This window comes from Agelaius tricolor, unplaced genomic scaffold (genome assembly GCF_023055355.1).
Source record: "Agelaius tricolor isolate 1412-34295 unplaced genomic scaffold, bAgeTri1.0.p SCAF_18, whole genome shotgun sequence".
NCBI classification, from domain to species: domain Eukaryota; kingdom Metazoa; phylum Chordata; class Aves; order Passeriformes; family Icteridae; genus Agelaius; species Agelaius tricolor.
This window is the reverse complement of record NW_027269278.1, coordinates 3,891,628-3,917,884: the sequence shown is the minus strand read 5'-3', so window position 1 is coordinate 3,917,884 and position 26,257 is coordinate 3,891,628. Positions and strand designations below refer to the sequence as shown.

General features: G+C 50.9%; 1 protein-coding gene across 3 annotated transcripts in view; it reads left to right on the top strand.

The window, feature by feature from the left end:
• The window catches only part of UBE2D2 (ubiquitin conjugating enzyme E2 D2), a 36,555-nt gene extending 12,409 nt beyond the window's left edge, over positions 1–24,146 (top strand). Inside the window, exons 3-7 of one of the 3 annotated variants that reach the window (XM_071443077.1) lie at positions 372–403; positions 494–571; positions 660–765; positions 10,252–10,345; positions 23,930–24,146. In XM_071443077.1, coding sequence (XP_071299178.1) covers positions 372–403; positions 494–571; positions 660–765; positions 10,252–10,345; positions 23,930–23,945 — 326 coding nt within the window. In that variant the 3' untranslated portion in view covers positions 23,946–24,146. Of the gene's footprint in view, positions 1–371; positions 404–493; positions 572–659; positions 766–1,632; positions 3,387–10,251; positions 10,346–11,877; positions 12,764–23,929 lie in introns of those variants that run through there. The other 2 variants (XM_071443076.1, XM_071443075.1) reach the window with 2 other exon arrangements.
• The last annotated feature ends 2,111 nt before the right edge of the window (positions 24,147–26,257 follow it).

Below are 26,257 nucleotides of genomic sequence, written 5' to 3'. Positions count from 1 at the left end.
AGTAGGAGAGCAGCTGTGAGTTCATCCTGGAGCTTTGCTGTAGCTGGCTTGAAGAGGGCAGTCATGGGTGCTGATTCATTAGAAATTGCAAAGTGTAAACTCACAGTTTTGAGCCTGAAAAATTGTAGATTTTTATTGTCATGGGATTTTTGCAGGACATGTGTGTGGTACCACAGCAGTCCTGGAGTGAGGACTGCAGAGTATGGAGTGCTTCACTCTGTCTCTCTTTAATTCCTTGGCTCACTTCCCTGCAGCCTTTCACAAGGCTTTGTTTTTAAAATAGACTTTTCTTTTCTGTGCTGCTTTGTCTGGAAGAAAGTAGATCATTACTTGAGCTTCTCCAAACTGAAGTAAATCTCTCTCTTTTTCAGTGTTCCATTGGCAAGCTACAATAATGGGACCAGTAAGTATGAGAGAATTGATGTTCATGGCTTTTTTGACTGGTGATCTTGTAGGAACTCCTCAAGCTGCAATGATTCTTTTTCATTAACAGAACGACAGTCCCTATCAAGGTGGAGTATTTTTCTTGACAATTCACTTCCCGACAGATTATCCCTTCAAACCACCTAAGGTGAGTGGCTTCTGCCATAAATCTGTCCTTTCCCATGTGGTGTGATGCATATTTGTGAGCCTACACTGAAATTTTCCTTCTTCTGCAGGTTGCATTTACAACAAGAATCTATCATCCAAATATTAACAGTAATGGCAGCATTTGTCTTGATATTCTACGATCACAGTGGTCCCCAGCACTAACTATTTCAAAAGGTACCTCCAATGCTTATTTCATTTTACTCTGCTAAAAGGAAGTACTGATTTGGGATGTAAAAACTGCTGCATTCCTGCTGGAATCCACCATTTCTGTGGGCACTGCTTCTGTCCTGTGACTCTCCATGGAGCTTGCAGCCAATTCCTGAGCATGGCATGCTCAGGACACCCAGCCTCCCTGTGGCCATGGGGAGGCTCCTCAGCTTTGCCAGTGGATCAGATAAGTTTTACTACACTGACTACATACTCCTGCCACCTCACCTCAGAACACTTCAGCTAAAATATAAAATAAAACCTAGTGTGTGACAGTGGAAGATTTTAATGTTCAAGATATGCCCAGAGTAAAATATGTAAGGGAGCAGCTGTGGCTTTTAAAAAACCAGTGAAGTTGCTAATTATTTGTCATATTAAAAAGAATTTCTCTTTCAAGGGAGCATCAGAACTCCATGTTGGTAATTTTTTAACAGAACTTCCAGTGTGGACTAGTGAAACATGGTTAAAACTTGCCTAGCTTGAACAATCCAAAATAATTAGCTAATAGCATCTTGGTCCCTGTGAACTGTGTTAGCTTGTGGGGCACTGGAATTTAGCCTTTGCCTGGTAAAGCAGTATTTATATTTAATATAAATAGGAGGCTTTAAACATCTAGAAAGGAGACACAGGCTGGATTTTTTTTTTTTTTTTTGGTTATTGAAACTGTAGATTTGCAAACTGTAGATCAAGCTTGTAGGTGTAGCTGTGGCTATTGAGGAATATTTGGAGTCTACCCTGTGCATGATCATGTCTTGACCCTTCTGTTCTGCAGCTTCACACTGTCCTTGTAATCAAATGCTGCAGTTGTCACATTGATTACATTGTCCTTCACAGTGTCCCTGCTCTCCTGTTGCCTGTCCTTCTCTCCAGCTACATGTGATGTTCCCAGCACTTTGTGGTTCAGACAGGTGATCCTGGTACATCCCTTGGACATCAGCACTGTCTGCCTTTCCCTGAACCCACAGAAGTTCCCACCTTCTCTGGCCACCTAAAGGCATTTGCAGAAGCAGATGGAAAGCCAAACCAGTATCTCCTTGTCTCTTGTCAGAAGTGAATCTGCTTGGGCACAAGGCTCAAAGTCTTGAAAGAACTGAAAAAATGGTGTCAGTGAAGAAAAAATGATTGTCAGGTTGCTGCAGTTTCCTTACAAGTACTCTCAGTCAGTACTGGCTGCTCTCAGAAGCACCAAATTAGCCCCAAGCACTGATGTCTGGTCTGGTTTGATTTAATTGCTGCTTAACTGGAGAAAATGCTGTATTGTTTTAGGGAATCTGAAGTGACCAGATGGGTGGTGGGGTGATAGACAGCATGATTGAAAATACTGGAAGATAGATTGGAATTAGGACAATTGGGAGAAGATGGGGCAAGAATTTAAGAGGCTGCTCCAGGCTGTCAGCTTTAATCACTCAGAAAATACATCCTAGTGTTAATTTTACTGCCCAAATACATTTGCAATATGCTTTAACATTTCAATCTCCCTCTGTCTTCTGCTTTGAACTCTTTTTTTTCTTATCCTTTTCAAACTATATCCTTGTGGCTCAGCTGGAATAAGCCATGGGATCAGGGTGGCTGTTCCTGTGCCCCTGCCCCTTCCAGTGCCCCTCTCCCTCCCTCCTGGGTTTAGGGGGCTCTGAGTGCTGATCACTTCTCACTGCTGCACCCAGCACAGCAACCACACTGCCCTAACCTGGGAGAAAATCTTCTCCCAGCTCCCTTGGGCTGCATTTACTGAAGGAATTAAAACAACAAAGCCAGTTCCTAGGGGTGGCTTTATAGGAATACTTGTCTCAGAATCACAGGGATGTGCTGTCAAAGGCAGACTTCAGAAGCAGAGAGCTGATACTTAGGAGAACTGTTCCCATCTTGAACAAATGGAAATAAAGTCCACAAAGGCAATTTGGGTCTTTTGGGGTTGAAATCTTGTGTTCAGTCAGATTAGAGTGTGTTGTGACAGACTTCAGGGATGTTTCAGCTTTCTAGTAACTGATCAGCCTTATCAAAGAATGAATGTGTTGTTAGCAGGAAAAATTGTTGGATTTAGGTAATTTGAGGTGAATAATAAGACTTAGAACATTCAATATTAAGCTCATACCTCTTCCAAAGCATCAATTTATTATTTGTAGTGTAGATTTCTGAGAGCATTTCCCCAATTGTGCCACTCTTTAAATTGGATGCTACTGGGAGCAAGCTGTTTGAATTTAAAATTTGTAAGCAGAGAGCACAGCTATGAAAAAATGTACTTCCTACTGATTGAGAAATCTGGGAAGAGTAGAAACAGTCTTTGTAGGAAAGAGCTTATCATGCACAGCTTCCTCCTGAGGCAGCTGGGAGGCAGCACTGTCAGCAGCTCACTGGTAATGTGTGCTACATGAAGATGTTTTTCACCTTAACCTGCAAGGATAGAGGGGAAGGGGTGTGCACTGACTTGCTGTGGGTTAAAAGTGCCACTTTCTGGTGGAAAGACTGAAAAATCATAGCAGTGCTACTTAATCATTCCAGTTCAGTGGTAAAGGTTGGGGTCTTGGCTCCTCACACTCTGGAGCCAGCCCTCTGTAAGCAATTTAATAAAAATTGTGGTTATGATGGAAGTGATTGGCATTTTGGGGTTTTGTTCTGTCCCTCCTACAGTTTTGTTAAAACTTGGGAGAACAGCAGTGACTGTCTCAGTACAACAGCTACCTTGCTTATATTAGTAATTCTGAACTCAATGTTCCCTCAAGAATACATACTGGAGAATAAATAACCTCAAAATACCTTCTTAACCACACCATGGTGGGTAATTTGAACTCCAATGCTCAAGCAGAATGTGTAGGCTTAAATTAAAAACGTTATCTCCAAGTCTGCATAAATAAGAATCCCTATTGCCTGAAACAGGAGAATATGAAGTGCTTTAACATTATTACAGCTGTTCTCAGCCATTTTGGGGGGAAACACTCTTTCTCTTGAATTTGGCAAGTGACTGTGCAAGAGTTAATCCTGAACTAAAGCACTTGTGCAGTAAAGGTTGGACTAATCTGCAGTCTCATCCCTATGTTCTGTAACAAAAGTTCTGCCCATGTTTTGTAAGGAATAAATCACGGAGCCTTTGTGAGTGTGCTGAGGGCCCTGCAGTGAGAAACCTCACCCTCATTCATGCAGGACTTCAGCTCCCACTGTCCAGAGCTCCATGCCTGCTGCAGTGAGCATTTCTGTGATGTGGCTCTTCATGAATCACTTCACTAAGACTTGTTGGAAGTAATAGTACTGGGAGATTGAATTGGACATGCACAGTGTCATTTTCAAAATCAGGGAGTTGGGTTCTGGTTATCTTGACTTTTAGTTTGCCCATTGCAGCTTTACCCACATAACTGGGGGTGGCTTTGTCACAGAGCATGGGTCAATCTCCAGCTGTGCTGGGTGAGGGTTCTGAGGGAAATGCCCACTTTTATGTTTCAACTCTCAGAACTCTAACTGAGCCACTTGTGCAGCTTCCCAGGAGCTGTCCTTGCTCCAGAGAGGGCTGATCCTGTCCCTCTGTTGGGTGCTGCTGAAGCTGTGCCTGGAGCATTGTCCAGGGTAGATGTACTGGAGAGAGCCCAGTGAGGGGCCAGGATTGCCATGGAGGGACTGGAGCATCTCCCCTTGTGAGGACAGGCTGAGAGCTGGGACTGCTCAGCCTGGAGAAGAGGAGCTTCAGGGGGATCTTACCAGTGTCTGGAAATACTTGAAGGGAGGATGTGGAGATGACAGAGCCAGACTCTTCTCAGTGGTGCCCAGTGACAGGACAAGAGACAGTGGGCCCAAGCTGAAGCACAGGAAGGTCTCTGAACAGCAGGAAACATTTGATGTTGTAGTTTTACTGTGAGGATGCTGAGCCACCAGCACAGCTGGCCTTTGGAGGCTGTGGGCTGTCCCACCTCAGAGATACTGCAAAGCCCCTGGACATTGTCATGGACAGCCTGTCTTAGGTGGCTCTGCTTGAGACAAGATGGTCTCCAGAGGTCCCTTCCAGCCTCAACCAGTCTGGGATGCACTGGGCAATGCTTAACTTTTCTTCTTTTGTCACCAGAAATGGTTGAACTGACTTAGCAGGAATGCAAGTTGCTTTAAAGGCAGAAGTTTAAGCTGCTCAGATTTAAACATACACTTCCTGTAAGGCTGGGGAAGATGGCTGGAGGAGCTGGAAATGGGGTTGTGGTTAACAAATAGGATTTAACTCAAGCAGAGGCCAGAGTTCCTTTCATTTATTTGGCTGCATCTTGCCTGTTCATAGTCAGGAGCCAGGCATTTGAACCTGTTGCTCAGTGGTGTTTCCAGTGCTGAATGCTGCAAGCTTAACATCTGTCAGTACTGATAAAGCTTTAACAACTACCCATCTCAAGTTTCAAGGGTTTGGGGCCTGAAACTCAAAACCAGTGATTGTGTAGGAGAATATTCCCCAAAATTAGGAAAAAACCTGACTCCTGTAAGGAGCAGAGATGGAAGTAGCAGTGAACCCTGATGTGGAGGCTGCCAGGCAGGACAGCTGGATAAACCCTTCAGAATGAAATTAGGAATTCCTCAGCAGCCTGGCATGTCCAGAGCTCCCATTGTGCTGGCAGAGGTGTCTCCCATCCTACCAGGCTCAGTCAAACCTGTGCTGACAAATGGTTACTTTTCCACTCAGAAACTGGGCTGGGCCAGGAGCACAGCACTGTCTGCCAGAGCCCATGGCCTGCTCTCCAGGAGGGGACAAATCACTTTCCCTGGAAAGCCCTGGCACAGTGTTTGTCATTCCCCAGGACAGAGCAGGTGGGATGCACTGCTGCCTTTGCTGTGACCTCATGATGGCCAGGGATTGATGCTTCCCTGCTTTATCCAGCTGCTCTCTGGTGTGACTCCAGCCAGGCTGCAGAGCTGAGTGTCATCTGCTGTCCTGACAGCCTGGCATGCAGAGCAACCATCTCAGCACCTTCTTGGTGCTGCAACAAACACTTTGTTGGTGCAGTCTCTGTGCCTGCTTAGAGATGGACCTTTACTCCTAGATGGATTCTAAATTGGTTCCTTTTGGAGGGCAGTAACTGCACCAACCAGCAGTTGGATCAGAACACACCAGCTGTTTCTTCTGGGGAGCTCATTACTTTGGAAATAGAAGTGCCATTTATCTCCCTCCTGTGAATTCAGCTGGAGATTCCATGGCTCCTCAGCTGCTTTTCCTCATTCTGAAATGCCCCATGGATGAGTGCTTTACTGGAGCAAGTTTGTTTGGAATTCCAGCTAGACTTAAGCAGCAGGATGTGTAGTGGTTGGTGCCCTGTGTCAGGGGAGTGGCTGGAGTGGTGGGTGTTAGACCTGTCAGGCTTTGCAGACCAGGTCAGTGATTTGGGGTTTGTGTTTTGGAAGATGAGGATCAGCTGCTTTTTAAGAGTGTCTTCACCTCTTGAGTTCCAGGAGCTTTAACACACCTAAATTGGGATGTTCCAGTAGCCAGATGGGCTTTAAATTGTGTTCTGCCCTGCTCCTTTGGCTATTGCTGGAAGGACTTGTGGAGAGCTGACACCATGGACTGTCCTGACTAATGGCTGAGCTGTTCAGAGCAGAGGAAACCCAGCCATGAAATTTACCTGTGGGATTTGCATCCACATCTGCTCAGTGTGAGGTGGGACAGAGCCAGGGAGGTGCAGTTGCCCATGGAGGGTGGTGAGCTGACCTTGGTGGTGAGAGCACAGCAGGGCAGCTGCTGAGGTGGACTGTGCAGGGGGGAACTGGAGCTGCTCTTGTTGACACACTGTCACTGGCATGATTTTCTGCACAGAGGAGCTGCCTGGAGAAACATTGCCCATGAATTTCAGTGTTACATGCTTTATAAAGGAAAGTCTTGCAGAGGGAACCTGGATCTCAGTTGTGCAGTGTTACCCTGGTGGGCTTGTTTTGCATGGTACTCAAGCAGTCTGAAGTGTTCAGTGATCATTGTGCCTGGTGAGAATGCATTTCTGTCATTGCTCTGTGGGGAAGCTGAGCCCATTTTCTAGAAGCACTTTGTTAGCAGCCCTTCTGCTTGATGAGTTTGGTTCTCCCAGCTCCTTGGTGTTGAGGAGTCTGTGCCCAGTCCATGGCAGCAGGAAGAATAAATTCTCTCTGTTGTCTGCAGAGATAGATGGGGAGTGTAGTTGAAGGGTTGGAGGTCAGTAGGCTGCCTGCTTGGTGAAATAAAACAAAGCAAAACCAATTTCCAAGTGAAAAGGAGCTTGAAAGTGACAGTGGTTTAAGTTGCTTGGTGGCTGGACAGCTCTGACAGCTAAGAGTTATGAGAAATAATTCTGTACAGAGTTGTTTCAAAGGATGAATCCCTTGAGTCAATGGCAAGTAAAATTTATTTTGCTATTACTGAGAAGAATCCAGACTTGAATTCAGAGAGTGCACACTTGAGGTACCTCCCTGCCAGGAGGGACTTGAAGGGATTCTGCCAAGCTGATCATGCTTTGCCCATGGCCATGCAGGGTGTTCAGGTGTGAAGTGTCACTTACCTGCCTTGTGTAATTATTCAACCTCATTCTGTGGTTCCACAATTCTTAGGGAATGCTCTTTTTACTGTCTGATAGCAATGTTGTAGTCATTTGACTAGAAAATGTCAAGGCTTTGCTGTGGAATTCATTGCACTAATACTTGATTGCAGAGGGAGGAGGCCTGGTGAGTCTCTTATTCTGTGGTGTTGGTTTAATTCATTATCTGATGCATCAAAGAACTCTGGTACACAGCTGACATCTGTAAGGGTTGCTTCCCCTTTCCCCTTGCACTAGAAACTCTGAGGTGGTGCCTTTTCCAAGGGAAAGGCATTTTTCTGTATGTTGTTCTAAAACATGTGCATGTGCAGTGTTCTAGTGGAAAGCCTTGGGAGAAACTTGCAGAATTGATTTTGGACAAATAGCTGGGTTCAGCAGGATATTAAAATTAAACCAGTTTAGTTAAAAATGTTTTTTTTGCTGTGGCTGTACAGATAAAAGGGGAATGATGTGAAGTCACCAGCAAGAGTGAGTGTAATGAGAATAATTTGGAATAATGAAGACTTAGAAAAATAAATCAAAGTGGCTGAATGTGGCAGTCCAGCTTGAAGCCAAATAATTGTGTCCATTTTTATTCAGTGTTTTTGGGGTGATACTGCAAAGTGAACTGCTGGGTGTTAGAAGGGGTGTGAGGGTGGGCAGAGAGCAGTGCACAGACCTGCAGTGTGGTTCTGCTGATGAAGGCTGAGCCACTGTGTTCAAAAAAGTCCTTGGGGTTTTAAAGGACTGTGATGAGATAAAACTGGAGGGAGTAGTTACAACCAGAAAACTTTTGATTGGATTTCCTATGTCTTCTGGTGAGGGCAGGGGACAGATTAGAGCTGCCTTGCTCATCCTACAGCTGAAGAAACAGAAACTTCAGTGACCAGAGCAGTGGAGTCTGACAGAAAGAAATGAGCTACAAGAAAATTGCTGGAGAAACAGCTGTTTTCAAACTGCACTGACTGAGCAGTGTGAGGGGGCAGAGGTGTTCCCATTGAAAACTAACATGGCCTTGACTTGATTTAGTAAAGGGGGGAAAAGAGCTGGTGCTGGACCTGTGCTACAGGTGCTCAGTGTGCTGCCTTGCTGAGGGACAGCAGGACAGCAGCAGTGGCTTCTGCAGAGCTCCTGCACACTCTGAGCTGAGAGGGAGCTCAGTAAATGGGCCCTGGGTCAGCTGATGGTGGAGAACCATGAAGCTTTTCACTCTCATAAGTGCACTGTAAAAAAACTGGGGAAAGGGAGAAGAGGTTTGCTCCTTTTCCTAGAAGAAGAAATATGTTCTCCCAAACCAAGACTGGTTTATTGTCAAACTTGGTTTAGAAGCTTTGAACTGGGAATTGATAATTCCTTAGTGAAGGGTCTACAGAAACAGGTGGGAAAACTGAACCAAGTGGCTTTGTGGGGTCTTGGTGCTCACAATGCTGAGCAACTTGTGCAGTTCAGACCTAAGGGAAGCTTTCACTCTTGTCCCACTTGAAAAAAAGCTGAGTATCAGACTTGTTTCCATCTTCTCTCTGGAGTGTGGTGAGGCCCTGGCAGAGCAGGTTTGGCTGCCCCATCCCTGGAAGTGTCCAAGGCCAGGTTAGGCAGGGCTTGGAGCAACCTGGGCTAGTGGGAGGTGTCCCTGCCCATGGCAGAGGGGTGGAATGAGATGGACTTTGAAGGGCCTTCCAACCCAAGCCATTCTGTGATCTCACTTTTGTGGCCCTCTTTTAACCTATCTTAAAGCCTTTGTTGTTTTTATGGGCTGCATGCTGTTTCCTTTCATTTTTCATAGATAGCTCTGCCTCCTGCAAGTGATGGGAATTGGAGCAGATTCGTGTTTAGTGTCTTCAAACTCCTCACTCTTGTCATCTGCACCTTGCCTGGAGGCTGCACTGTGACAACTGCTTTGCTGCAATTGGTGAAGGGACATATGGAGTGGCACTGTTGGATCCAAACAGGCTGAGAGAAGGGAATGTTTGGCATTTTCAGGAGTGGGGCAAGATGTCCCTGCCATGCCTGGTGTAGTGTTGTCCCAATATGTTTGCTTAGAACTTCCTCCCTTCTCCTGTGCAGTGAGTGTAGGAATGTCCATGTGCTATCTGTGGCTTTGCAGCAGTGTCCTGGCTCCTTGTATGGATGAGGGTTGTCACTCTGCCTTCTGGGATACATCCACTCTGTATTTATAGTGACACACTCACATTCTGGGGCTCTGTGATCCATAGAAGTGCAAGGAGCTGGGCATTCTTGGGTCATTTTGGATGCTGTTCTACCCTAAATCCATCTCAGCTTTCTTTATGCTTAGGAAATAATTAAGCCTTTCAATTCACTGCAAGATCAGCTTATTTTTAAACTTTAAATTTTAAAAAATCTTCAGGGCCAGGTTGGATGGGGCTTGGAACAACCTGTGCTGGTAGAAGGTGCTCCTGCCCATGGCAGGGGTTTGAACAAGATGAGCTTCAAGGTCCCTCCCATCCCAAACCATTCTGTGATTCTTAAGTGGCTGTGAACAGCCCTTGCTTCCTTCATTTCAGCTGGACTACTCTGCTGTTTCACTTTTGATTAATGCTTTTGATAATGCTTCTCCAAGTCATCCAACAGTGAGGTGGCTGCTTTAGGGAACAGTTGAATTTCAGGTGCAAAAGCAAGGATGTTTTCCCAGAGGACTCTCAGGTACCAGACTCAGGCAGAACACTTCTGCCTTGTGGTTTAAGGCTGCTGCTGGCTAGACCTATCCAGGAGGTTACTCCCTGTGATACTGTGCCTGTGAAAAGTTGTGTAGTTCACTGGTAAAAGGAGTTTATTCAAAATCACTCAGCTGAGTTACCTGGGATTGGTGCTCCTGGCAAACTGAAATAAATGCTGCTGATGCTACTGGCTGGAGGGGGAGGAAGTGCATGGGCTGACTGGTGCACGTGTCCTCAGCTGTCCTGGAACTAATTCAGTGTCTCTTTTCTCTCCTTAGTACTTTTGTCCATCTGTTCTCTGTTGTGTGATCCCAATCCAGATGATCCTTTAGTGCCTGAGATTGCACGGATCTACAAAACAGATAGAGAAAAGTGAGTATGGAAACCAAAACCCATGGGATTTCACAGGGCAGCATCCACACTTACACACTGAAGGGTTCTTGGAAAAGAGTGAGAGTGAAAAAAGGCACATCACAGCTCTGTGGTCTTCTTAGAGATTTTTGGGTTTGGTTTTTTTTTTTTTTTTTTCCTGGGATCTTTACCACCGTCTGAGCTGCTTTAATCCCATGTAACCACCAGAGGGAGAGCAAGTTTCTCCAACGGGAGAATATTCAATGGCAGCTCTGGGTCTGGAGTCATACAAGGAAATAACAAACTCCCTGCTTTACCTTCACTCTACAACACAAGGGAAGAACCAGTGGTGTAGAAGTGGGGCAGGAGGACTCTCCAGCAAGCACAGAGAAATTTCAGTGCTAACAAGCACTTTAACAGTTGAGTGTTGTAAACACTTCTATCTCACTATTCCCTTCCAGACCTGATCAGGGAAGGGAAAACAGTCCACAGATTTGCTTCTTCTACTGCATACTTGAGGAGCAATGTTAGAGAAGTTTATGCATCCTGGTTTTGAGAGCTGCAAGACCAGCAGCACATGTTTGTATACACAATCAGCAATGATTATCTGCACTTTTAAGTGTGCAGAAATCCTTCCTGGTTTTTACAAAAATAGGGAAACAAATTTTGGATTTAAACAGAAGGACTTGCTCCTTGGGTAATCTCTGAGCAGTGATATGAAGGAGAGAGTTAGTTAGGAGTGGATTGTCAGATTGTTTAAGCTAAAGAACATTGTCTACAGACTAAATTCCAACACCAAACCAACTTGGTGTACATAACTGTAGGGAATTTCAGGCTGTGTCTTACTCTGCAAATTCTGTGGAACATGAACAACTTGCCTTCTGTTGTCAGAGAGAAGCTTTTAGCAGTGCAGTTAATCACACAAGTGCTTTGTTTACACAAATATCCTCAGCTTCCTCTGGCTGTAAAGAGTATTTGGGTGCAAAAGCCAGGGATTTCTTGGGAACTTAATTATATTGTGCCTTTAGAATAAAAAGATTCTGATGGACAAATCATTGTCTCCTGACAGCCATCAAAATAGCCAAATGTGTAGGAAGAAATGAGGCTGTTGGGGTTTAGCAGATGAGTTGATGGCAGGTACTGGGCTTAACTTTGCAGGGAAGCAGGAGATGGGGGAACATGTTAATCTGTTTTCCACAATGACCAAGTGAAGCCCTACAGTAAGAGTTTCCCCAGGGACACAGCAGATGGGGCTGGGGGAGGCACAGATAAAGCCTTCCTGAAAATCCTTTCCCTCAGCCCTGCTGTGGCTCCATTTTGTGTCTCCAATCACAAAGATCTCACATTCCTGTTGTAAATACCACCATGAACTTCTTTTCCATGAAGCACTGTGGGCTTTCTTGTTTCCCTTGTTTGCTTAATGTTTAATTTTGCTCTTCAGTTTTACAAACTGATGATAGCACTGTGATTTCATGCCATGTGTAGACTAGAGTGGTGGAGCTGAAATACTGTGCAGATGCCATGTTAAATAAATCCTCTTTTTATACATACAGGTACAACAGAATAGCTCGGGAATGGACTCAGAAGTATGCGATGTAATTAAAGAAATTATTGGATAACCTCTACAAATAAAGATAGGGGAACTCTGAAAGAGAAAGTCCTTTTGATTTCCATTTGACTGCTTTCTATGAGCCCACGCCTCATCTTCCCCTGTGCACATGTTTACCTGATACAGCAGTGCTGCGTGTTGTACATACTTGGAACAACAAACTAGAAATACTGTATTTCCCCGTACCAACATTGACTCCTAGCAGAGAAGTGTGTGTGTGAAAAGCTGGTTCTTCAGTCATAACTTTGTGAGCCTAAAAGCATTCCTTGCTGAGTTAAATTGGGAAATCAAATGGGAATGGGGAGAGTTCTGGTGGGTTTCAGATTTTCTAGGGACAGTGTTGCTGATCCGTGAAGGATTTTAAGTGGAATCCTTTTAAACTCATAACAGTTATGAAAAGCAAGGTGAAGAACTTGAAGCTGTTTCTGTATTCATTTTATTCTGAAGGACCTACACCTTAGGTAAATGTTATGACCAATGAGAAACTGTACCCACATCCTGTGTTTAAGGTCTAAGTTTAACCGGTCACCATTTAAATGGATTGGAGCTATTAGTGCATCAAGTGATGTTGATTTGTTTCAACTCTCTCCCTCCCTTCATACTTTTTTTGGTTTGTATGTGGTTTCTCAGTTAATACCTAGCTAATAGCTCTTATTTTTCTTAAGTTTTTTAACTGCTTAGGTCTTTCTGGATGTAAGGGTAAAAAAAAAAAAATCCATATGACAGAAAACTTGTGTGTATTTAAAGACCCAACTGCTCCCCTGGAGCTTGTACGTTCAAGAATGAATTAATCTGTGTAATAAACTGATTACTACAGTCATTACATATAACTTTGTGTGAATAGGCTTTTAATTTTCAGAGCAGTTTGTTACAGGCTTAAACTAACGGTGGATTTCTCTAAAAAAAAACTTTTTGGGCTGAAGTCGTGAAGCAGTTTGGTTTGCATCACACAAGGCACCTGAAGAGGCAAACAGGAGCTTGAGCACTTAGATGAAATCAGGATGTGTAGTGTGCCAGGAACTTGACTGTTAAACCAAATAAGCAGTTTACTAAATGCGAATCAGAGTGACATTTTACAAAGCCTGATGGTATTACTCCCACTTGCATGGGACCTAACACAATGCATATGTACTGTAGGTAAGTGAAACCTTATGTAACTAAAAAAATGGATGTAAAAGGGTAAAAAAAAGAAAAAAACCTACCAAACACATCAGCACAAACTTTCATAAAATGTAGCTTTTACATAATTACTTTGCACTAAACATTTGCAAATGTTCATACAGTTTTAAATTGTACTTGTATGTGTCTTTTTTTTTTCTTTTTTTTTTTTTTTTGGAACAAAGTCTTCACTTGAATCTAGTGAAAAAAATGTAGTTTGAAACTTTTCTTTGTATACAAGTGTATTTGCCAGCATCGTTGGTGTGACAGTAGGTGAGTCTGCAAGTTTATCTCCTCTTAGTAGAATTGTAACCCAAGCCATCGGGCAGGAGAGGCTGGAGCCGCTGGCTCTCCAGCCACAGGGTCTGTCCCAGCCATTCCCAAATGCATCTTGACACTCTTGCACAAACGAGGAATAAATGTCCACTGCTTTTGGTCTAAATCTGTTCCTCTTGTCTCATCTCTCTGGTGCTGGGCAGGTGTGAGCCCTCCTGCAGGGAGCTGTGTCCCTCTGCTGCTCTGGAGAAGGAAGGGAGCACGTGGCCACTGTCCTGCCTGAGGGACACTGTAGGGTCACAGGGGAAGGGGAGACATTGCAGGGCTGCAAGCTCAGCTTGGGTCACCTGGAACTCGTGTTACCCACAGGGTGTCTGGGAAGCAGCCTGTGACCCTGGATAACACCTGTGGCAGCCAGACTGGAGTGTAAGTTGGTGGCTGCTGGTGTGGCTGGGGTTGGTGGCAGCCTGGATCCATGGCCTTGCCTCTCCTGACCTGTTGTGCTCCTGCTGGACTCCCCAGTTCACCTTGGCCATGGTGGAGTTGCCCTCCTGTGATTTTCCTTGGGCTCGCTGAGAAGTGCAGGGAAGGGGCTGCACTGACTGTGAACAGTCTGGGGGGATTCTCTGTAACTGCTTTGCTACTGAGCCACCCAAGAATGATTTTTGTGGCAGATCTGGCTGCCTTTGGAAATTGGCAGTCACTGGAAGAGATCAGAGACCGTATGGGAGTGGAGACAGAGAGGAGGCAGCAGTGACAGCTGAGGGAGCTGAGGAGGAGGATGGTTTCTCTTTCTGGTGGGCCAGGAGCCATGAGCATGAGGTGACAGGACATGAACAAACCACTCACGCCCTGAAACAATCCTGAACCTGTAACAGCTTCAGCTTGGAGGATGCATTAACACATCTGCTCATGTTGGGATGAGCTCATTTGCAGTGAGCTGTTTAAACAGTTCTGACCTTTTTGCTGATGGCATGACCACAGTTGTGGTGCACTGAAAGCAGGTCTGCTGATGTTTGAGAGGGGAGGATGTGCTCTGCATGCCTCCTGTGGCTTGGCCATTTGTTGTTGAGGGTTGCACTGTGAGCTAGATGCAGGAGCCTTTAGCATTTAACTGCAAACCTGACCCAGCTTAGCTATTTTTGGGACTAGAATCTTGCTCCTTGGAAGCTGTACATTGAGTTTGTTGTAATGTCAAACAGCACATGAGGCCAGGGGCTCTGGTCACTTCCTTTCTAGGAATCCTGAGCTTGTCATGTCATCAACCTTTTCCATTTCCATCCCTGTGCAGTTTTTTACCTTGATTTAGTAATTTAAGTTGCCTGATTCCCTTTGCTTGGCTTTCTTTGTGTTGGGCCTTCTGTGGATGTGGATTGTTCATGCAATTCCCTTTTCCCCTGTCATGTGCTAAGTGTGTTTTATTTAAAGATAGTGCTGGGCTGCTTAGAACCCCCCAGGTCTGGCAGCAAAGCTGGAACACTGTGCCTGGATGCATTCCTTGTGCTCATCAGTGCCTGTCCAGTGCTCAGAGTGACCCAGAGCAGGAATGTGATCCCTGTGTTCTGGAACCTCTCTTGGCTCAGCACTGAGCAACCACTTGTCTGTGCAGAACTGGCTTAAACATTCCCAACCTCCAAGGACCTGCAGAGTGGGATGGAGCTGATCCTGGGAAGTGCTGGAGACCTGATTGCTGTGCTTCAAACACCCAGCTTGTCCTGTGGTGGATGTGCTGCTGCATTTCTGTCACAGCTTTTGGGCAAGGCAAGAGAGATTTTTTAATTCAGTTATTACCATATTATCCCAATGCTTCCAACTGAGCTGCATCCAAAAGTATCCTCAGACTCTTCTGTTCAGTCTGCATCCAACAGATGATGTGGGAAAACCAGCAGGGCTAACTTGGATGTGATCTTGTGTCCTTAGTGGGTGTAGCAGACTGTTCACTGTCCCATGCCTCTGGAGGTCTGGTCCCTGCTGTTTGGCAGCTGTGCCTGCAGACAGCAATGCCTGGCTCTGGTTTTTACAGTCTTGGTCATCTTCAGCAGCAAAACATCTCTGGAGCTGCTCGTGTTCCCAGTTCTGATGTGCAGGAGAAGATGAGGATCCCGAGGGGAGCTGTGCCCAGTGACAGGGGCATTTCTTGGTGCCTGAGCAGCTCTTTGTTGGGGGAGCAAGGCAGGAGCCTCTGGGGGTGTGGGAGGTGGAGAAACTGCTCCCAATAGTGAATGTGTCACCTTGCTCTAAAGAACCAGGACAAGAAACCACCTCTGAATGTGCTCAGCACTCCCATTCCAGGTGGAGGAGCCCTTGGCTAAGGCTCCAGGCATGCCAGTGCATCCAGGCAGAGTTTGGAAGTCACCTCTTGGAGAAAAGAAGCCTGGAGGTGTATGTGAGTGGCAGGAAGGCTGTCCCCATGAAATACAGAACCTCAGAAAAGTCTTCTCATCCTTGCAGCATCAGGGAAGCCTCCCTCCCTCTCCTGTAGCTGGAATGGAGTTTCATCCCCACAGTTCCTGCTTCCATCCATTCCCTGGCTCTTTGGGTAGGCTTGGAGCAAAAGCTGCAGATCTCAGTTGTTGGGGTTTAGCAAATGTGGTTTCTTACAGGGAATGCACAGGGACAAGAGCACTGAGGGTGTCTGGAAGGTTCAAAGCAGGACAGATCCTGCTGTGCAGCTCTGGGGAGGCGTGGAGACCCAGCCCTGTGTGTGTGACTGCACTGGGAGGGATCCCTGCAGCCTGTCCTGGCTGCCCCTCCCTCCCCTGGAAGTGTGTGTGACTGCATCCATGCTAACACTGTCTGTACTCTTGTATTGTGTTGCAATTTGATCACCATTAAATAATTCCCTTAAACTCTCTGGCTTGATTGCCTTTTTTTTGTTTGTTTGTTTTGTTTTTGCTTTACCTGTGCCTTTTGCCTGTTTATTTTGGCTCACGTTGCTTCCTTCCCTCTTGTGGCTGCTCTGTCTCTTCTCCCCGAGGTTCCAGTCTTGCACTGTCCCTCTCTCAACTCTCTCCAGTCACCCTCATCTTGTTTTTTAAGCTTCCTGCAAAGCCTGGCTCCCTCTGACCACAGGCAGGGCTTTCTGGGTGAGCTGGAGTGGCAGAAATCCCTATGCTCTCACCAAGCCCTACACTGTCCCCTTCTTTTTTGGAAGTTGTGACTTGATAGAAAGTTTGTTGGTGCTCTGATTTCATCATGAGCTTGATCCAGTCCCTGATGCAGTGGGGTCACTTGAGAAAACCTGGGATCAGCTCAGGAGCCAGAGCACAAGGCACAGGGGCTGCTGGGGAAGCTGGAGCTGTTGGTTCCCACAGCTCATGGCTTTCTCTAACCTGGATTTGGCACCCACAGGTTCTATTTTATTGTGTTGCTGCCTCTCTGTGTCCACCCCCTCCTTCCCTGGGTGAGAAGATTTCGTTTTCATTGTTGTCTAGTCAGGTGAAACCACCTCGGGGCGAGAGGGGGTTGGGTGTATTTACCATTCTCCTCCTTTCCTCAGCAAATCTGATTGTTGCTCAACTCGAAACATTTCTTTGCCTGGAAGAGCTGGTTGTTGGGGTATAGATAAAAATGGCGTTTTGAATAAGAAGTGAATTGGTGTCCTGAAGCCACAATCAGCATACCCCAAACTTTTCTCTCCCCGGTGTCTGTGGTCCCTGTGCCCAGCAGAAGCTCTGTGGTCCTGCCCTTGCCCAGCTGAAGCTGTTGGAGGTGCCTGGGGAGGCTCATCCTGCCCTGCTGCTGCCTCTGGAGGAGCCATCTGGGCTGGCCAGGCTGGCAGAAAGGAACAAGCTGGCCTTGGCCCCCACAGCTGGGAGCAAGTGCCAGTGTTCTGAAGGGGGGAGCATTAATTCCTTGTTCTGATGGAGAAAGGCAGCCATGGAGTGACTGCTGCAGAGCTTTCTGGTGTGCCCAGAAAGCTGGTAGCCATGGAATGCCTTCAGCAGAACTGGTGTTCTGTGTCTAAACCCTCTCTGTGCTCCCCCTGAGTGCCCAAGGCAGTTGTGCTGTTTGGGAGCTTTGATCCCCCTGCCTTGTGGCTATTCTTGGGTCAGTGTTTAGCCAGTTTTTATTGAAACAACCTCCCCTACAGCTTGGGATGGGGATTATTTGTCTGCCCCCTGCCCTGGAGCTCAGTGAGTCACTGCAGTGCTGCTGTCTGGGGCTCTCTGGGAGCTCTGTGCGTGGCCAGTTCAGCGTGGGGAGCAGGAATTCTGCAGGATATCAGGCAGAGAGGATGGAAAACCCCATCAGGAGTCCAACAGTTCCCCCAGCACTGCCAAGGCCACAACTAAGCCATGTCCCAAAGTGCCACATCCATAGATTTTTATTTTTAACACCTCCAGGGATGGTGACTCCACCACATCCCTGGGCAGTGTGTGCCAATGCCCAACCACCTTTCAGTGAAGATCTTTTCTCTAATATCCAACCTGAACCTCCCCTGACACAACCTGAGGCTGTTTCCTCTTGTCCTGGGAGAAGAGGCTGACCCCATATGGTTCAAACCTCCTGCCAGGAGCTGCAGGGAACAGAGGAGTAACTTGGAGTCACCAGAGCTCCAGGAAGGGATCACTGTCCTCATAACTCACCCTTGGCTGTCACCTGCACAGCTGCAGGAGGGATGTCCCGACATTCCTGCTCCCCTGATTAACCCTGTGCACAACTTCTCTGATTTGTCCCCTCTTTTTTATCCCCATTGCTTGGGACTGTGTGGGATAAGAGTTCTGATTTTCAGGAAAACAAGCAGAATGGAGCAGTGGGTGAGGATGTGTGAGCAGGGTGATGTGGGACAGAGAGGTGACAGCAGTTCCTGGATGTTCTTGTGTCCAAGCAGGTGCATGTGGGGACTCACCTGCAGAGATAAAGGTGTGTGTGAGATAAAGCCCAGCTGTGGCACCTTGGGCCAGGTGAGCTTCAGCTGCACATTGATCCTATTGAGTCAGAGATGGGATTGACCCTGCTGGATTCACCACTTCCATAAAGCTCCCTGGGAGATTTCTCCTGCTGTAACCCTGAGTGCCAACACAGAGCACTCAGTGCTCCAGCCTGTGATGCTGGACACTCCATGGGAGGATGGGGTTTTGTCAAGTAGGTTTTATTTGGTTTGTTATGGGGTAATTGTTCGAATCAGAGAATCATGTAGGCTGGAAAAGACCTCAGAGATCATCGAGTGCAAGCGCTGCAGTCTGGGCTGACACAGGACAGGTAAGCACAGACTCTGTATTTAAATGCTGAAATCTTCCCTTATGTCAAATCCTGCCTTGGGCAAGTAACTCCACTCAAAAATGCTGTGCTGGCCTCTGTAAGGCACCCACCAGGAATGCCCAAATCCTTGACCAGAGGCTTTTTGGAAATGGGTGATGGATGACACAGCCCCAGCCCCAGGGAGGAGCAGATGGGGCAGAACTGGGAGCACCTCCTGTGGCAGTGCCTGGAGCCAGGGCTGAGGGAATGACACGGGATGAGCCTCAGGAAAGTGTTGGTGAGGCCCTTTTGGTACAAAATGCAAGGGGCTTTGCAGTGGGATTGCTTTGAGTCCTCTCATGCATCCTGTGCCCTGGGGGTGACTTGCATCAGTCTCCATGAGCTGAATGAAAACTCCTACTGTTCAGCCCATTCCTCTGCTTTCCTGTTGTCTTTTCCCTTTTTCTCCTGGCAAAGTTGTCTCTCTGCCAGGCCATGTCCATCCCAGCCCTGAGCTGCATTAGCAGCATTTGAGCACTGAATCCTCTTGGTTAAGCCCTTGGCTGTGTAGCCACTGTAAACCACTGAGTGTTTCTAGGTTTGGGGGGGTTTTTCCCTAGCTCTGCCTTCCAGCCTGTGCCATTCCCTTTGGTTGCAGGGATTTTTTTGTGGAAAAGGACTGGAGCTGGTGCTGAGACCCAGAGTCCCCAAACCTCTCAGTGTAAATAAAGGATCTGCTGATCCTTTCCTCAAGCCCAAGCCAAGCCTGCCCCTGAGGTGAAACCACCAGATCCAGAAACTCTTTCCAAAGAGAATCCATCCCTCCTGCTTTTGGGAACTGCTGGAAGCTCCAGGACGTCTTCAGGAAGCAGGAAGGATGGAGCCATGGCAAGGCCAGAGCTGCTGGGAGAGCTGGGGCTGGGATCCTGCCAGGCAGGGCCCTGTGCTGGCCCTGGAGCTCACAGCCCCCTCCAGCTCCCTCAGACCCGAGCCAGGCAGGAGTGTTGTGTCCTGGCTGCCTGTGGCCTTTCCAGCAGGAGGAGGAGGAATGCTGGGGGATGTGATTACAGGCAGGGCAGGGATGCTGCTCCAAGCAGGGATGTGGCACCCTGGGCACTGCTGTGCCTTCACCAAGGGCTGTGGGAGGCTGCAAGGGACCCCTGGAGTGCTGGGGGGTCACAGGGCAGAAGTTCTGCTGCTGGGGAAACAAGGATGTGGGAATTGTAGTCACAGACTGGTTTGAGTTGGAAAGGACCTTAAAGCTCCTGGTGGAAGGGGTGGGCCGGGCTGGGCTGGCCAGGGGAGAGGCTGCTGGACCTCCATGGCAAAGCATTTCTCATTCAGGTGTGGTTTGTAAGGACAGCTTTGGGCTTTCCAGCTGGGAGTGGAGCTGGGCACAAGGAGAATCCCCAGCCGGGAGCGGGGGGAAGGCGAGGACAAGCGGAGGGGGCTGAGGGACAGCAGCGTCTCCTCTTTCCTTCATTCGGTGTGGGTGAAAAAATCCAGCTGAAAAGAGGAAATATCCCCCCAGAAGGGCCCGAATTCGGAAATACCTGCAGGAGGGGGGTCCCCGCTCCCGCTCCGCTCCCCGCGGCCGGGCGAGGGCAGCAGAGGCCGGGAAGCGGCGGGGCCGGGCCGGGCCGGGGCTGCCCCGTTCCCCCTGCGCTGCCAGCGGGGCACGGCACCGCCAGCACGGGGATTTAGGAACCTGCTCTCATTAGCAGCAATAAAACTCGTTGTTATTTCTATTTTTGATTATTATCGTTGAAAGCCCGTGAAGCCCGAGTGGAGCAGATGTGCTCCGCGACGCTCCAGCCCCCAAATCCTCTCCCAAGTGTCTCCTGCAGACACAAAGGGCTTGTCCTGCTGCTGTGTCTGCTCAGCATCCTCTGGGAAACCCACGGAGCGGGACAGGCCAGGCTGGGGGTGCCTCCGGCGCAGGGGACATGGGACATCACCTTATTGCAGTCCCCTCTGGTGGACTCAGGGCCCGGATAGGAGATGCCGGACCTGCCCTCACCCCCTGTCTGACGGGGGCACCCACAACCTGGCGGCGCCCTCCCTCCAGCGGCCATCCCTGGTGCCAGCCACCCGCTTGGAGGAGGCACCCACGGTGCCAGGCTGGGGTTCACCCCTGGGACCCTCACACCGCCACTGAGGAGCTCCGGGCACAGGGGCTGTCCCAGCCCTGGCTGTCCCGCTGCCCCACAGCCGGGCCCATCCCGGGCTGCCCCCGGCCCCAGCTCCCTCCTCCCGGCCCGGCTCGCTCCGTGCCCTGCCATCTTGCGCCTGTGAATAATTCACCGGCCCTGTCCCCGTTGTTTCCTCGCAGGTATTTATAGCCGGTGCTCACGTCTCCTTGGAGGCAGCTCGCTCCGCCGCCGTGTAAATTTAGCTCCCGTCGTCTCTCACATGTCATGCCCTCCAGCCCTTCCGTGCGGCTCCTTCCCGGCAGGGTCCGGCGCCCGCACGTTCCCCTCCATCGCTGCCCCATGGCTGGGCAGGGTGCTGGCCGTGCCGTGCCGTGCCCGTGTGCCCGTGCCATGCCCGCTGTGCCCGTGCCATGCCCGGTGTGCCCGTGCCGTGCCCGCTGTGCCCTGGAGGCCGGGGCAGCTCCGCTTCCCTCCGGCAGCTGCGCGGAGCCACCGAGCCCTTCAGCTGCCGCGGTTCGGGGGATGCTTTGGGATTGATGCTTTGGGATTCCTGGGCTGCCATCTGTGCTATGCAAATCCCCCAGTCTGAGGGCCGCGTGTGGACCCGCTCCCGACCCAGAGCTGGAGCTGTTGTTATCCCGCTCCTGCTCCCGGCGCCACATTCCGAGGAGCACAAACATCACAAACATCCCCCCCTTCTCCTGCTGCCCCTGGCACCCAGCCCTGTGCTCTGCCCAGCTGGGCCGTGCCGTCAGGAGGGAGCGGGGCAGCTCTGGGGGATGGATGGGCTCGGGGCATGGAGGCTGCTTCCACCAGGCCACCTCCAGTCCCCAGAGTGCTCGGCCTGGCTGCCCGTGTCACCGTACCCCTGTCCCCGCCGAGAAATGGAGCCGGGGCTGCAGCACACGGGCCGGCTGTGCTGGGCACAGGTGGGCTCTGAGGATGAGCACCAGTGGGGACAGAGCCACTGAGGCACTGGGACAGCCGATGGCGAGGGAACGCGGCAGGAGCGGTGCCCGTGCCCCAAGCACAGGAGGGAGCGCGGCAGGAGCAGTGCCCGTGCCCCAAGCACAGGAGGGAACGCGGCAGGAGCGGTGCCCGTGCCCCGAGCACAGGAGGGAACGCGGCAGGAGCGGTGCCTGTGCCCCGAGCACAGGAGGGAACGCGGCAGGAGCGGTGCCCGTGCCCAAGCACAGGAGGGAACGCGGCAGGAGCGGTGCCCGTGCCCAAGCACAGCAGTGCCCGTGTCCCGTTCCCCTCAGGGCCGGGCCGCTCCCACAGGACCCCACCCCCGGGACCCCATCCCCATTCTGGGCCTGATGAGCCACCCGCAGACACAAACGAGGCAGGAGCGAGCGCCCTGCCCTGTTCCCCATTCCCCACCCTGCTGCTGGTGTGCAAACACCCCCTGAGCTGCCCCAGCTTCTCCCCAGATCCACCTGGGCGGTTCTGGGGGGCTGCGGCTGCCCCCGCGGGGGCCGAGATGGCAGCGAGGGGCCCCCATGCCCGCGCAGCCCCTGCTCGGTGCTCTTTAAAGGCCGCTCCGCTGGGGAGGTGGCAGCGGCTCCCTGAGGGGCCCGTCGGAGGTAATTAATGAGCATCCTGCGCTCTCCCCGCTGTGCCTCCATCCCCCCGGACCCAGGCGGGCACCGCCGGCTCCTGCCGGCGCTGGGGGCCGGGGGACCTGGCGGCACGGGGGCCTCGTTAATATTTTAGGAGCTCTTTTGTCCGCAGGGGATGGGGAGGCTCGTTCGCAATCGCCTTTCATCTCCGTGAGGCCTCCGCGCGGCTCCAGCCTCTTATCTGCCGCCTCCTCGCTGCTTCGCTACAGCTTGTTATGGGGCTTGGGTTGTTTTTTTTGGTTTTTTGGGTATTTTTTTTTCTGGGAAGGGTTGGAAAAAAAGCCTGGCTGCTCCTGGCCGAAGGGCATCCGCCAGCCGTGCTGGCGGCAGCTGCTGGAGCATCCCCGCTCGGCTCCTGCCTGCCTGCTGCCGTCCCTGCCCGGGCTGGGCTGTGCCAAGGGCTGGGGCTGCCCCTGTCCCTGCTGGCCCTGGGGAGGGCTCTGAAGCCCCTGTGGTGGCCGGGAGAGGCGGTTTGTGAGTCTGTGTGTGTGTGTGTGTGTGCACTGCATTGCCTGTGCCACCAGTGAAACTGGAGACTCTCCCCAGAGTGCCCCCTTGGCACTGGGCGGTGCCAAGGGGTCCATGGATCCACTGAAACCCTGATCCTTGTGGGGGATGCCCAGTGGGAACGTGAAAAACCAGTCCTGGTGGTTGGGAAGGGGCAGAGCCAAGGTGCAGAGCTGGGCTGGTTCGAGGAGGAAGAGGGTGATGAAGGAGAAAGTATCTGGAGGGGAAGATGGGAGCTGAGCTGCTTTTCTGCTCCCCCTCTGAGCTGGGGAATGTCAGCAGAGTTGGGAGAGCAGAGGGTGCCCTGGGAAGAGGTCTGGCTCAGCCTGGAGCTTTAGCAGCCCCATGGACAATTGTCTCTAGGTGCTCCCTTGGATCTCTCCTCCATCCTCCCCTTGCTCCTCTTGCCATCTTGGGCAATCCCTCACTGTCCCCAGGTCCCAAACTCATAGTCCTGGCACCTCTTGTCCCTCCCAGGCAGTGTTACTCATGATGTCCCTTCTCCAGTGATGGTCCCAGCTGACTGAGGCGTGGGCAGCTTGGGGTCCCTGTCTGGGGTTCTTGGGGGTCTCCAGGTGAGCCCTCATGCCCACACAGGCTCTCCTGAGGACTCTGTTGCCTTTCTCTTTGATTCTGTCCCTCCACTGTGCCACAAAGGCAACAGCACTTACCTTGTTCTGGAAAAAACCCAGCCCCAAGCCTGAGCTGGGCAAAATGTGCCAGTGCCACCAGGGCTGAACCCATCTGTCTATCCCTTTGCCCAAGCAGGAACTTGGATCCCCAGAGGAAATCTGGCTGAAGGCCTTCAGGAGACTTTTGCAGCTGTGTTCTGCCAAGGCTGACAGCTTCTTCCCATGGGAAGGTCCTTCCCCATCAGGCAGTGAAGCACAACAGGGTTCAAACTCCCTCACTGCACACCCCAGCTGCAGGGACACCCACACCGGGGGAATGCTGCTGTCCCTGGGGACGTGGCATCCTCCTGGCACTGGCACTGCTGCCAGGCCACCCCAGCTGGCATTCCAGGCCTGGGGACCTCGGGCAGGGCTGGCGCCTGCGCTCAGGAGGGCGGTGAGCTCACGGGTTTCATTTTCTCCAGGCTTCCTTGGCTCTGACATGTGATCCTTGCTACAGGAAGGACGGGCGAACGCGCCGTCCCCCGGGGCTGCCTGCCTCGACCTTGTGGGAAGAGGTAAGAGCACAGCATGGCTTTTCCACCTCACTGGTGTCGCTTCCAGCAGCAATTTAATATCTTCCTGATAACCCAGGCCGAGTTTCAGGCACTGTTGAAAAAAATAAAGCATCTCCTGGTAGAAGTTGATGTCCTCAGATGAAATCCCTGGTGTGGGTCTGCATGGCTGGCCCCACACTGCCACCTCCACACTTATCCTTGTCCTCTGGCAGGGCCCTGATGCCCTCCTGGAGAGGACTGGGGACTCCCAGTGTGGGGACTGTCACCTATGGGCTTTGTGCCCAGTGGAGAGGGAACATTTACCAGCCCCATCTGGGACACAGTGGGGCTGTGGCAGCTCCATCACACCCCATGGCAAAGCTGCCATCACTGCCGCCCTTCCCTCCCAGCATCTCAGACATTCCCACATGGCCCCACCCATGGGGCAGAGGTACCAGGGCTTTCCCCAGCCAAGGGAAGGTCTGGGGTGCTCCCTTTGGGTGTGCACAGCCACCTCCCTGTGCCCCAGCAGGGCTGCAGGGACTGGGGCTCCCTTTTGATGCAGCAGGGCTGGGGCTGGGCCCAGCCCAGGCGTGACCCTCAGGGCTGCTCTGTTCATGCACCTTTCTCCAGGGCCAGGTCTCTGCTCCTGGCTCTGGCCTCACTTTTCTGGTTCCCTTTGGTTTCCCCAACTCGATTTCCCAGGCTCCTTCCCGTGGGCTCAATTCCCTGTGCTCACCTCTGGGAGCTCCCCAGCACCTCCAGAACGGAGGTTCCCTGGGCCTGGCTTGCTGGACATGGATCTGCAGGCTCGGTTCTCCAGGCACACCTTGCCAGAGGTGTCTCCCAGGCTCGGGGCCTCGCTGGTGGTTCCCAGCTGCTTCCCGGGGCTCTCCCCATCAGCCCGGTGCCAGCAGAGGGCCTCCCTTACCAGCACAGCGCCGTCTGGAAATTATAAAACACATTATCTATTTGGCAAAACTTTGTGCAAGGATCAGGAAAAGGGCTGGAATCCGTTCTCCTCCAGGAGACCGGAGACAGCGTGTCCCCCCCGGCTTCTGTTTTCAATGCCAGCACTCAGCCGCGTTAAAGCCGTGGGAGCGTTCGTCATTAAAATGGCAATTGTGGAGCCAGGCAATAAATTTAACATCATAAAAGGCGCTGGGAGGGTCTCGCTCATCTGTTGCTCTTCAAAGAAAAGTGTTAGTTGCTTCCGAGGAAAAAAAAATAAAAAAAAAATTGGGAAGACGCAGGTGAGAAGGGACGGGGTGGGCGCTGTCCCGGCTGCCGGGGCGCTGCGGGCAGCGTGGGGGACAGTCCCCGGGAACAGGGCACGCTTTGGGGTGCCCACGGGGCCGGGGGTGCTGAGGAGGGGATGCTGGGGCCGGGGCTCTTTCCGGGTGATGGGGTTTCCTCTCTGCGTGTCTCTGGGATGAGCAGGGGACGGGGCTGTGTGGGAGCACCTCCCCTTCTGCTGCTGGGGTGCTCTGTCCCCAGGGCACGAGGGACACGCAGCAGGCAGGGCCAGGTGACACCGGCCAGGGCTCCCTGCTCTGCCCTCACCCGTGCGGCGCCGCTGGGCCCCCGGGCTGGGAGCCCCCGCCAGCCCCGCCGATAGCCATCATCATCATCATCATCATCATCATCATCATCTCCCAACGCCAGGCTCCGGCCGCCGGCGTCTGCCGCCAGAATTAGCCGTCGGATTGGAACCGTTCGCTAAATAATTCACGAGATTTCTTCCTTTTTTTTTTTCCCCTCTCTCTCTCTCTCTTTTTTTTTTTTTTTTTTTTCTCTCGAAAGCTGTTTTCTTTCCTTTTTATTTTTTCCCCTTTAAGGTCGGAGTATTTTCCAGGCTGGGTTTCCATCGAGGGGGTGCGGACACGCTCAGGCAATACCGCCATGTGTTTACAGCTCAGCTCCCGGCGTTATTTAGGGATTGTAAAACCACAGCAGCTCGCTCGCTCGCTCGCTCCCCCCCGCTCGCCGCAGCCAATTTTTTTCCTCCATGCGGCTCTCGTTGCAGCGGCAAAGGTCAACCCCGCTCCTTTGAAAGCAGCACCCCCCTCCCTTATCAGATTTAGGAATCCTTGGGGGAGGTTGAAGCCGAAATGCAGGCAAAGCCAGCTGGCCGCGCTCCGGCCGGGGGGGCTGCAGGGTGGGAAGGAAGGATGGAGGTGGCTCCGGGGAGGAGGAGGAGGAGGAGGAGGAGGAGGGCGGTGGGATGAGCCCCCGCGCCCGGGCGGGGCAGCACGG